Below are 13,785 nucleotides of genomic sequence, written 5' to 3' on the forward strand. Positions count from 1 at the left end.
TTCAAAATTCCGCGTAAATTGGACATTAGATATCAATATGTTTTCTATAGCTAATATGATTATGATAATTATTAATTATTATTATTGTCAATATAGATAGCAATGTTTTTTTTTTGCTAATATGATTACGTTGAAAAATGAATGCAGAGTGTGATCAACTTTCATTTGGCTTCATTGCCTTTTACGCAAAGTTATATAGCTCACCTGAGCCTTCATGAGCCGAAGGCTAACCCTAACCCTAACCCTGCCGAAGACTCAAGTGATCTTTTCTGATCGGAAGTTCGTCGTCGTTGTCCTCGTTGTAAACCTTTTACATTCTCATCCTCATCTCCAGAACCACTGGACCAACTGTAAGCAGATTTGGCACAAAACAGCCTTGAATGAATGGGATTGAAGTTTATTCAAATGAAGGGTCACGCCTTTCTGCAAGGGGAGGTGATAGCAAAATAGTGAAAATACATTAACAGCATTTAAAAATCTTCTCCAAAACCACTTTACCATTTTCAACCAAACTTGACGCAAAACATCCTTAGATGATAGGGATTCAAGTTTGTTTAAACGAAGGGCCACACCTCTTTCCATTGATTGATTGATTGAATATTGTTTAACGCCCCTCTCGAGAATATTTCACTCATATGGAGACGCCACCATTGCCGGTGAAGTGCTACAATATTTAGGCCTATGCTTGGCGATTATGGCCTTTGAGCAGGGAGGGATCTTTATAGTGGCACACCTGATGTGACACGGGACATCAGTTTTTGCGGTCTCATCCCAAGGACCGTCCCATTTAGTCGCCTCTTACGACAAGCAAGGGGTACTGAGGACCTATTCTAACCCGGATCCCCACGGGGGAGATAATATCAAAATAGAGAAAAGACATTGCCAACTTGTAAAAATGTTCTCCAGAACCACAGGCCAATTTCAACCAAACTTAGCACAAACTTAGCACAAAGCAATCTTGGAGGAAGAGGATTCAAGTTTGTTGAAACGAAGGGCCACGCCCTTCTCCAAGGGTAGATAATAGCAAAATAGTAAAAATACATTAACAACATTAAATAATCTTCTCCAGAACCACTGGTACAAAACATCCTTGGGTGAAGATAATTCAAGTTTGTTCTAATGAAGGGTAATGTCCTTTTCAAAGGGGGTGATAATCACACAAATGCAAAAACAAGGTGGGGTCATTTGACCACTTGAACAGGAACGGTCGAAATTTACATGAAAACTTCCTGACATAGCGCATATACAAGTTTGTTTAAACCATGACCCTGGGGGTAGGATGGGGCCACAATAGGGGATCAAAATTTTACATGCGAATATATAGGTACCGGTAAAATCTTTGACAATCCTCTTTTCAAGAACCACAGGGAGAGTGCTGAAATAGGCTATACCTGCTTCCCAATCCCATTTATTGATTAGTGAATAAATTATTGTTTAAATTAAGAAATTAATTGAATTAAGAACCACTGTGCCAGGAAAGTACACATTACATGAAAATTTCCTGATATAGTGCAGATTTAGGTGTGTTTTAAATTATGGCCCCAAGGGTTAAGATAGGGCTACAAAGGGGGATAACATTTTTACATACAGATTTATATAGGGAAAATCTTTCTGAATTTTCTTCTGAAAAATCATTGGGCCAGAAAGGTTTACATATACAAGAAAGGTTCCTGACATAGCGCGGATTCAAATGTGTTAAAATAATACCCCATGGGAAAGGACGGGACCACAATAAGGGATCAAAGGTTCGCATACAAATATATATGAAGAATCTTCTCAAGAATCATTTGGCCAAAGAATGTTACATTTACATGAAAACTTCCTGACATAGTGCAGATTAAAGTTTATAAAAAACCATGTCCCCCGCGGGTAGGTTTAGGCTACAATAGGGATCAAAGATTTATATGCGAATATAAAAGGAAAATCTTTAAGTATGGGCCAAGGTAACTCAGGTCAGCAATGTGGCCCACGGGCCTCTTGTTAAATACAAGACTTTCTTACTGACAGTTGAGTTATATCTAGATCAGAGGAGTGTATGTCCTTATATTGAGGTGAAGTTTGAGAAAACGAGGAGGGGGGGGGGGTGCATATAAATGAAATAGAACGACATAAACACGATACACAAATCCAAATTAGGGTGAGCAAATGGCCAAAAGCCTGGGGGTTTTATGCATTACCGTGAACTTTCAATGTATAGACTTTGATGGCAACTTTAACTACCCCCTTTTCTATGAAAAGAATGACTATTATTTCTAATACTTTTAATTTTTTGTATACAGGCAAAAAATGCAGCTGCTGTTGGAAACGCGGTGGAAGCACAGGAGCAGTCGAGGCGCGCACGCACCCTTGTGATCACTTCCGTTGTAATCGGGATTATCGTCATTGGTCTGTCAATTGTTTTGCGTGTCATTGTCTATTCGAGTTATAATAGTTACTACTAGACTCCAGATTGATGATACCAGCAATTTCCCCATGAATGTGGAGGGTGCATTCTGAGTTAACTATGATACCTTTCTGATCGTTGGCTCAAACAACAAATTGTTTAATCGCTTTATAGGTACCAAATTTAATTTCGCCTGTGAAATATATTGTTCGTTGTCTATGGTAAATCTTTAGCTTGTCTGAGTCCAAAACTCAAGTAAGCTGTCCTGATCAAATGTGTGTCTGGTGTAACTTGTTTAAGTTTTTTTTGTCTTCCTGCATTTTCAAGTATATGTGAGGGAAAGGTAATTAATTCAAATTTCCTATCAACCGCCTTGTTGATCTTTGAGATGGGACCACAAAGTCTGTAACTCTTATTCAAAGATAGCCTGTACATGTAATACTTCTTACATGCAATAAGTCTCACACAAAGAAAACCTTTACAAATAATAATTCTTATACAAAGATAACCTTTACATGCAATAACTCTTAAACTCTTACACAAAAATAGCCTGTACGTGTAATAATTGTTACACAAGGATAACCTGTACATGCAATAACTCTTACACAAAAATAGCCTGTACATGTAATAACTCTCACACAAAGATAGCCTGTACATGTAATGACTCGCACACAAAAGTAGCCTGTACATGTACATGTAAAAACTCTTACACCAACATGATCACAAATTATAATAAAAGCGTAATCCTTTAGTTTACTATCCATGTCTGGGAAACGTTTTAAACCACAATTGGCTGTCCAAGCTTTATCATGGTAAGCGTCAAATGTTATGTATGGCTGAAGCTATATTTCAAATATTTCATAATTAAGAAATGAAAGGTTATACCTGTAAACAGCACAAATAAAGGGAAGGAAATTTTAATGAGCCATTTTGTCCTCACTGTGCCTTGCATTTATCTACAAAAGTTTATATTAGATTCACGAAAAGGGAGGTGACTCAGGTGAGCTTTGTGGCCTATGTGCCTTTAGTTATTTAGAGACACTAAGATTTTTTGTATATTGACATACCTCTAGAATGGCATTTACTATGTACTATATTCTGTATGTATACATCTAATTGTATAATGTATTGTTGTACGATGTGTAATACAATATACATATATGTTAGATATAGATTTAATCTTGCATGGATATATTTTACACAAACATCATGATTTGTAAATTTTCGTACATAAAAATGGATCTTTGTAATTAAATTAATATTCCATTATCACCTGTATATGTTATTAATGTCTCTCAAATGATTCGATACTCAAAAGTTTGTTCTGCATATGGTCATTTTTTAAATCCAGATATTCTACTGAAAAACAAGTTGGTGGTGCAGGGGTTTCAACAGTCTCGTTTAAAGTCAGAATTTCGTAAATCCTATAGTTGTTTTAACGATCTAATTCACCAGTACAATCTGACTCCTAGGCACCTGATCCCACCTCTGGTATACCCTGGGATCCGTGTTTGTCTGATCCCAGCTCTGGTATACTCAGGGGTCCGTGTCTGTCTGATCCCAACTCTGGTATACCCAGGGGTCCGTGTTTGTCTGATCCCAGCTCTGGTATACCCAGGGGTCCGTGTTTGCCCCACTCTCTATTTTGTATTACTTATAGGAGTTTTGAGATTGATCACTGTTCGTTATCTTCACCTTTCAAGTTAATGCAAAAGATAGGGTTGCAGAAACGATTTAATGTTGTCAGTTCACATACTTTTTATTCACTACAGCAGAGAATGGTGACCTAAGACGAATTCATAGATGGTAATTGCTCCTTAGCTTAAGTTCACACTAGACATTTAGACGAGGGAGTCGCGGAACTTTCGGATATGACGTTTGAAAAGGAAGGTCCCATGTCGGGAAAGCCGTTGGAACATAAAATAATCCTAACTGCTAAAACTTTCGATTCTAGAACATATTCGAAAGACCAAAGACTTTTACAAATGATATCGGGCGCCTGTTGGAAGCAATTATGCTACACGTAGATTATCCCGGAGTTTGACATTAGGAAGTATACAGCTGGAAGTGATGAATCCTAGCTCCACAAGGTCACTAAACAGCTGGAAGTGATGAATCCTAGCTCCACACGGTCACTAAACAGCTGGAAGTGATGAATCCTAGCTCCACAAGGTCACTAAACCGCTTTCCAAATTATTTTTTGAAGCTATGTATCCTCCTATCGACTGAAATATTACAACATAATTACTGCCAGATATCAATGATATCTTTCTATGGGTTTTAATTCTGTTCATTGACAAGTCTTATTTGTTTTGTCTTATGTCTTTATGATCTTCATCATTTATTACATTTTGATTTTAATGTATGAATTCAATATTCATTGTTAAATGACAAGGTCTGAGGGTTATGTACTGATAAAGTTGGACAAGTTTTAAAACTTAATAACATATATTGAAATACAAATACCACCATACAGCATCACGGGTATCTTTAGTTCTAACCCTAACCCTAATGCACTTATAAGCGTACCATAAAAGTAACTTTAGTGTACTTATAAACGTACCACCAAAGTAACTTTTTCAGTTGTCCGGACTAAACGTACCGTGGGTGCGAGTTGATTGTCCTTAAACAAGTACCCAAACATCATTTTGTTCAACCTAGGCAAAATTGATATCCATAACATGCTTACACGTACATCTCTCCCGCACAAAATATAATGGTCTTACCAAGTAGAAATCAAGTGCAATTCATCAATAACAATTGTTGTTATGTTGAATCTTTGAAGTTCTTCTTTACGTTCCCAACACGAGGACTCTGGACTAGCATGCAAGGTGAAGATAACGAACAGTGATCAATCTCATAACTCCTATAAGCATACACATCGTCAATTTGCCGTCATGAGTATCCTGATCTAAATGTGGATTCTTACCGATAGTCGATTTTGTTTTCTGTTAATATTGATTAAAACCGAAACACCAAATGGTTATTAGGGTTAATCAGGTCTTCATCAGAGTCTGAAACCATTTGTTATGTTTACATCTGAAGATTTTATCCATGCTATATTGAGTGAAAAGTGAAGATGTCGAACAGTGAACAATCTCGTAACTCCTATAAGCAATACAAAATAAAGAGTTTGGCCAATAGGGACCCCTGGATATACCAGAGGTGGGATCAGGTGCCTAGGAGGAGTAAGCATCCTCTGTCGACCGGTCACACCCGCCGTGAACCCTATATCTTGATCAAGTGTGCAGTGTAGCCTGTAGTCCAAATCAGTTCAAGAATGGCTCACCTATCGATATGAAACAAGCAATAAAACATTTGACCCATCGATAGGTTGTAATGGCAATCTAGATCATTATAACGACCATGGAATATGAGAAATGCTGACTTTAAACGATACTGTTGAAACCCATGCAACATCAACTTGTTTCTCAGTAGCCTGCCTAGATCAAAATATGTTATTGAAATCTGGATTTTTTTCAATCCTAAGATTTTATAAAACTATTGGAAAAGGATAAAAGTTAACCCTGACCCTATCCTTAAGTTTTGTTTTTGTTTCCAGTTGTAACTAACAGTGACTTTCTCAGACAGTTTTGTAAGTCCTACTTCATTAGCTGTCCTATGATCTTAATGAAGTAAATTTTGCAGTACATCTGACACTCGTATTCCTCCAGTTTTGGTTATAATAGCATTATAGCATCTTGTCTTTTAATTCGTCGTTGTTAAGTTGAACATTGAGTATTTAGGATCAGAAATAATTTCATTAAAGTTTTCCGAAGTACAAAGGGATGGAGCACTTATATGATTACAAATGAAATATCAATATGTAGAAATTGAGGATTTCCCTATGAAAGGTGAATATAAGGAACAGTGTTCAACCTCATAACTCCTATAAGTAATACAAAATAGAGAGATGGACAAACACGGACCCCTGGATATAGCAGAGGTGGGATTAGGTGCCAAGGAGGAGTAAGTATCCCATGTCGACAGGTCACACTCACCGTGAACCATATATCTTGATCAGATAAATGGAGTTATCCATAGTCAAAATCGGTGTGTCAAGAACAGCCTAACAATCGGTATGAAACACGTCAGAGAGCGTTTGACACAATGATTGGTTGTATTTGCAAACTAGATCGTTATGATGACCATAGACTTTGCGAAATGCTGACTTTAAAGAAGACTGTTGGAACCTCTGCACTGGGTTAGGGTTAGGCTAACCCTGTACCATCTACTTGTTTGTCATTGGCCTGCTTCGATTTAAAAACTTCATATAAGGAAAACAAGTGTTGCGGATCAAATTAGTTGAGAGATATAAACATCATATGCACTCTATGATTATGGACGTTGCCAATCACAGACTCTTTACACCACCACGGGTCATGGATAATATTCCATAAGAATCGTGCCGCCAGTTCCTTAAGCTCAAATTTACAAAGAAATATATGCAGTCAACATAAGCAACATTCTTCGTCATAAAAACGTTCAGTCATGTATTCCAACTTCTTTCAAGTTGAAGTCTACACCCAGTATTTCCTACAAATATACTGTTACTATTGCATCCAAACTCTTCAATCATAAACACACTTTGCAGTCTTATACTTAATCCACCTACGTGTTCTTGTTCTTCATCTTCTTTCAACTATAGTCCAGCTGGATATGTCATTACTGGTGATGTTGATATAGTTGAAAATGAGGACCTCAAATCACTTATTCTAAAAGGTCCTAAATACAGAGAATCTCGGTCTTTTAATTGGCGGTAGAACTTCATTTCTATTATGTATTCTATTGATGATTATGCCAGACGATGGGCTATATATGGAAAAGAAGAATTTCATACATTGTCAGAATGGCTTAAAAGTATAAGAGAGATATTAAAATGCCGCATTAGACAGATGAAAACCAAAGTATTCACCATCTATCCATCTGTGTTTAGTAAACCAGAAGTGATAAAAGAATAAGATAGGTAACACGAAGATTATGTTTTGGTTCCAACTGACAAAGCTTGTAATAACATTGTCTTTATAGAAGATTTTCCTGACTTGACGGAAAAGCCGAGAGGTGTTCCGATCCGTTGAAGTGAAAACGCCACTTTTGTATGAGAAAGCTGACTTTTCCCCATATCATCCGGTTTAACTTCATTTATGCATTTTCTTCGTTGATCAATTGCTTACCTTAGTGTTAGTCGTAGGATCTTTCATTAAAGGAATCCTAGAGTCTAATTGGTATACATATCCCAGAGTTTAGTTATAATTGACGCACGCATTCAAGATAGAGTAGGCTAGCAATTTTGCTATATCGGTGTGTCTGTCCGTCTTTATAGCCCCAATTTCCTGATAGAATCTTAAATATCATGTGCACTTTAGCAATGAAAACGCAGATAAAAATCCATGTGACAAAGAAATTATCACTTCTTTGTTTTCTCTTACAATCTTTAAGGGTTTACTTCGAAATATGGTATACATTGTTTATCTAATAATATGTACGTTTTAGGAAGCTCATAAACAGCAGAATGATTAAGGTATGAAATTATTGAAATCATTGTCTTTCAAGATTGCGCTAGAAACCTCCCTCCTATCTTAAATACACTGAAATTCTTACGATTAAAAAAAGAAGGTCTGGTTAGACACTTTACATGCTTTTGGATTTTTATTTATACTGGGAATTACGATATTGGGATTACTATTGTTGTGTGTGTATAGTCTTGGATTTATTGTTCAACTACCGTAAGTTAGTATTTTGCTATTGTTAAAATTTTCTATCAATTATTAATTGTAAATAAATATCATTGTGTAATTGATTTTGGGTTTGTTCTGACTCATAACGATTGACACGCGTGACCTAGAATTGGATGTTTACTTCTTGTTGTGTACTTCTCGCACACGAGTGACACCTCTTACCTAGATTGTTCTAGAACTCAACTTTACTTCTTTAGTAGAAAGATGACGTAATGGTTGCATCATTATCTTTCAAAATTGCACCAGAAAATTAATTCTTGTTCTAAATACAATGAATTTTTATGAGAGAAAAAAACAAACCCTTATACTTATTGTATCCTTGTCTATGTTTGGGCAAATTTCAATTGAAGAACCCAGGTTATTTTTGTATAACCTGGTTTGGTATGGGGACACACCCCCTTGACAACCAGAAGCCGGAACTACTTTTTTCTCTCTCTGAATTTACATCGCATCACTAATTTCAGCCTTCAATGTAATAGAAAGTCAACGTGTACAATAAGATACTTCGGTTTGATACACATGTTGTTTTCTCGTTGTCAATATTAGTGTAACCGATCATTTCATTACATTAGTACCGTGTGTATATATAAGCAATGCCGTTTTATTACATTAGTACGATGTGTATCTATAAAGAATGACATTTCATTACATAAGTACGGTGTGTATCTATAAAGAATGACATTTCATTACATAAGTACGGTATGTATCTATAAACAATGGCATTTCATTACATTAGTACGGTGTGTGTCTATTAACAATGACATTTCATTACATGCGCATCTGGTGCATCAAAATTGGTACCGTATAAGTTTTACATTATGACCCCTGGGTCGAGGCCTCTGCTGGTGGACTGTTAGTCCCCGAGGGTCTCTACAGCCCAGTAGCTAAGTACTTCGTTACTAGCTTGAAAATACGGATGTATATTTAATTGTTGTTATAAAATTTAGAAATTCATTTCAAAATTAAGGATTATCTCCCTCATGCATAGCTCTTATCCTTGGACGAATTTGGCTCCACTTGTTTGGCACGCTGTTTTTGGCTATATTTAGATCTAAAACTTCATAGTTATTTCGGATTTCCAACATTTCGGTTGAGCATCACTGAAGAGACATTATTTGTCGAAATGCGCATCTGGTGCATCAAAATTGGTACCGTATAAGTTTTACATTATGACCCCTGGGTCGAGGCCTCTGCTGGTGGACTGTTAGTCCCCGAGGGTCTCTACAGCCCAGTAGCTAAGTACTTTGTTACTAGCTTGAAAATACGGATGTATATTTAATTGCTGTTATAAAATTTAGAAATTCATTTCAAAATTAAGGATTATCTCCCTCATGCATAGCTCTTATCCTTGGACGAATTTGGCTCCACTTGTTTGGCACGCTGTTTTTGGCTATATTTAGATCTAAAACTTCATAGTTATTTTGGATTTCCAACATTTCGGTTGAGCATCACTGAAGAGACATTATTTGTCGAAATGCGCATTTGGTGCATCAAAATTGGTACCGTATAAGTTTTACATACATAAGAATTACACTGTGTATTTACTGTGTACAACCCCTTACCAATGAGTAAATATTCAAAAGCTGAAGAAAATTTATGGGGTTTTGTAACGTTCTCCTTGAAACTAAGTCCAACCAACAGCAAACTGAAAATGAGTGACATAATTGTAATGCCTTACAGAGTTTCAAAACTCTCCACTAATTCCGCTTGTGTCTTGGGAATATTTTCTGAGCAGCTTCATCCTTCTTTGGCCGATAAAGATGAGATGGAGAAATATCCCCTATAGTATCATGATGAGACGTGAGTGGTGGCTGTTTATGCCAGGTTGTCTACATGACCGAAAAACCCAACATAGAAATAGATTGTACAAATGTGAATTTCAAATATGTTTAGAATGCATTTTGTCAAAATGTTTTGTTCTTGTTTGAATCGTATGGCACTGTGCTGTATGTATAGTGTATAACCCCCTCCCATGAAACAAAAACCTCACACACTTTGTTTACTTAATAAATATACAGTTTCTTGCACATAATGTACTTACTAAAAGTACATGGCGCCTTCAGTTTGACAATATAATCTCCCCTCGTTTGCTTTGGGAATACTATCTTGTATTGGAAAATACCCCTCTTTTGTGAATGTTCCCATTGAAATGAAGTTCAGCCAACACCAAACTGAAAATAAGTTACAATGCTAATTGCTAATGAATTCACAAAATCTTTGCATACAGTAAGAACAGTGCTACTTCGGATAATTCATACCGAGTAAATGAAAACATCTGAAAAAAAACATATATAATATTGTAATAAAAAACAAACTTACTGGCTTTGCATCCGATTCGTCAAGAATGTCCGAAAAAAGTATCAGTATCACGGTATTTGTAATGCTGATTATGAAAACTGCGACTTAAAACTGTTCAGGATGGTTAAGTCTTAATACCCATAACATATAAATACACTAAAACTACAAGTAAATAATAGAGATAAGGCGAAATGCAACTTCTGATCTACACTCTTTTCCTTCTTCCACAATGATGTCTTACCCATTGTGACGTCACAGCGATTTGGCACTTGAACCCTATCATTTCAAAAATACGTTCGCGTGTGATTTTACTCACCCCCCGTTTCTTCGTTGCGACTTGATTTTAGTTCACAATTTAGTACAAAGATTCCGCTGTATTCACAGGTTCATTAATGCAAGAGACTTTGATGTTTTTGTTGTTAAAATCACGTTTATTTGGATATCGTGCATTATGAAATGGACTAAGAAATTTGTATACATGTATATGGGAATATGGCTCTGCTACAGCTCAACATGGATGAGGACATTTTTGAATAATGTCCTTTAGATTTCCTGATTGTTCAAGTACTGGGAAATATGTTTTCCCTGTATTGAAGATGTGATATTTCGAATTATACTTGACGACAAAAGGAATTTATGTGCGTAATATTTTAAAATCTGATTTTCTGTTAATGTTCTGTAACTCTGTGATTGGTATTTGTTTTGCTTTTCTAGTAACTTCAGTAACTGAAGTTACTAGAAAAGCAAAAGAAGTTGGAGATATTTTTGGCAATGGAGATAATTACCGAGTTCTTCTAATCTTTTGTTTCTAAGTTCTGCGTTGGTAACTATGTAAAACTTAAACGGTACCAATTTTGATGCACCAGATGCGCATTTTGACAAATAATGTCTTTTCAGTGATGCTCAACCGAAATGTTGGAAATCCGAAATAACTATGAAGTTTCAGAGCTAAATATAGCCAAAAACAGCGTGCCAAAAAGTGGAGCCAAATTCGTCCAAGGATGAGAGCTATGCATGAGGGAGATAATCCTTAATTTTGAAATGAATTTCTAAATTTTATAACAGCAATTAAATATACATCCGTATTTTCAAGCTCGTAACGAAGTACTTAGCTACTGGGCTGTAGAGACCCTCGGGGACTAACAGTCCACCAGCAGAGGCCTCGACCCAGGGGTCATAATGTAAAACTGATAAGGTACCTTGCTAAGTTAAATGGAATGCTCCATTTCGTATGCGATGGATGACAAGAGTTGAAAAGAAGATTTTGATGACCTTGTAAAATAGATCCATGGAAATGATATCATTTTGCTTGATGAGAAGTATGTCCAAAAACGAAGTTACTTTTGGCTGGTTTCGATTGTAAACTTGATGTTTTCATGGAGTTGATTTAATAACAATTGAAAGTCTTTCAATTCTATGTCTCATTTGTTCCAGAGAACGAAGCAGTCGTCTAAATAATGCTTCCATTGGAATTTGATATCATTAAAAAATTCATATCCAAATGGGTTTTGTTTTCAGTTTCGATATGCATTTTTTCTTCCAGTAATTCTTAAACCAGGCTGGTTTAAGTCCACACTACCTACATACCCATCGCTGTACCTTTAATTTGTAAAAAGTATTACTGATAAATGCTAATTTTAGCTGTTTTTGGCTATATTTAGCTCTAAAACTTCATAGTTATTTCGAATTTCAAACATTTCGGTTGAGCATCACTGAAGAGACATTATTTGTCGAAATGCGCATCTGGTGCATCAAAATTGGTACCGTATAAGTTTTACATTATGACCCCTGGGTCGAGGCCTCTGCTGGTGGACTGTTAGTCCCCGAGGGTCTCTACAGCCCAGTAGCTAAGTACTTCGTTACTAGCTTGAAAATACGGATGTATATTTAATTGCTGTTATAAAATTTAGAAATTCATTTCAAAATTAAGGATTATCTCCCTCATGCATAGCTCTTATCCTTGGACGAATTTGGCTCCAATTGTTTGGCACGCTCTTTTTGGCTATATTTAGCTCTAAAACTTCATAGTTATTTCGGATTTCCAACATTTCGGTTGAGCATCACTGAAGAGACATTATTTGTCGAAATGCGCATCTGGTGCATCAAAATTGGTACGGTATAAGTTTTACATGTTAATTCTATGTTTGTGTATATGTTTTAATGCAGGACCACAATGAAAACTAACTATATGCTAATTTGTGTTGTATGGATAAATAAATACTATTATTATCATTATTACTATAAAAATGAAAGTGTTGCTTTGAAAAATTAGTTGCATTCCTTCAAGAATAAAGTCGTTGAAAAATCGAGGGTTTATTTAATTTATATGTTTATCCAACCAGAGGGAGATAACTTCAAGACTCAATGTGTGGGGTATAAAAGCTAGTTACATCGAAAATTACAAGTGTTGTATCTTTTTTACGGTATCAGGTATATGATAACAAGAATCCATGTCATCTCTAATAAAACTTGGTACTTCTGTACAAAGAGACTTGATGATTATATCTAACAAGTTATTGAGTCGTTATGTGGGACAGAACTTGACGGCTATTGCTGGTCTCAAATTTAAATCGTAAGTTCATATACGTAGATTTCTTTTGGTTCAACACATTATAGAGTCAGTTTTTAAATCTAAGTAAGCTACTGACAAACAAGTTGATGATACAGGGGTTTCAACAGTCTCGATTGAAGTCAGCATTTCGCAAATTCTATGGTCGTTATAACGATCTACTTCGTCAATACAACCTCCCATCGGGTAAAATGCTGTCTGACATGTTTCGTACCGATTGTTAGGCCGTTCTTGGCACATTGATTTTGTTTATAGACAGTATTTAAGAATGAAATAGGCCTTAACCTCTTCAAATATTGTTAAAGCTTGTTTTGGCTAACCCTAACCCTAGCACCCTGTCTCTGAGTAATGGATAATTCCTCATTTACAAATGCATAATTCAAAAATCGTAAGACAAATTGACCTACATCTTTTACAGAAACTTGAGAAATTCAGTTGTAAACTCATCGCTAGCAGGGCTAGTGTCATTTTTCACTATCTTCAAAGTATCAGTGGTTTCACTATATGTGATTTCCCCCTCTAATAATTGGCATTCTTCAAAATATTGTTTTCAGACTTCCCTAAAAATGTTGTCATTCTCCCATGCCCTTTTATTACCCTCTGTAGTTTTATTTTTGTATAATTCTTCATAATAATCACATATCACTTCTAATATTTCTTCTTGACTGGTAATAGTATGACCGTCATCCCTCTCGATGCTATGAATTATTTTATTAACATAATTTCTTTTCTCTAAATTACAGGAATAGTTACTAGAATTTTTACCTTCTTCTATCCATTTAGCCTTTGCTCTAATC

General features: G+C 35.9%; 1 protein-coding gene across 1 annotated transcript in view; it reads left to right on the top strand.

Moving 5' to 3' along the window:
- Nucleotides 1–3,652, top strand: part of LOC125676885 (calcium-binding protein P-like) — a 41,435-nt gene extending 37,783 nt beyond the window's left edge. The window contains exon 4 of the mRNA XM_048914760.2: nucleotides 2,280–3,652. Within this exon, the coding sequence (XP_048770717.2) occupies nucleotides 2,280–2,441 (162 nt within the window). The 3' untranslated portion in view covers nucleotides 2,442–3,652. The remainder of the gene's footprint in view (nucleotides 1–2,279) is intronic.
- Nucleotides 3,653–13,785: the final 10,133 nt, after the last annotated feature.

The sequence above is a fragment of the Ostrea edulis genome, chromosome 3 (genome assembly GCF_947568905.1).
Source record: "Ostrea edulis chromosome 3, xbOstEdul1.1, whole genome shotgun sequence".
In the NCBI taxonomy this organism is placed as follows: Eukaryota; Metazoa; Mollusca; class Bivalvia; order Ostreida; family Ostreidae; genus Ostrea; species Ostrea edulis.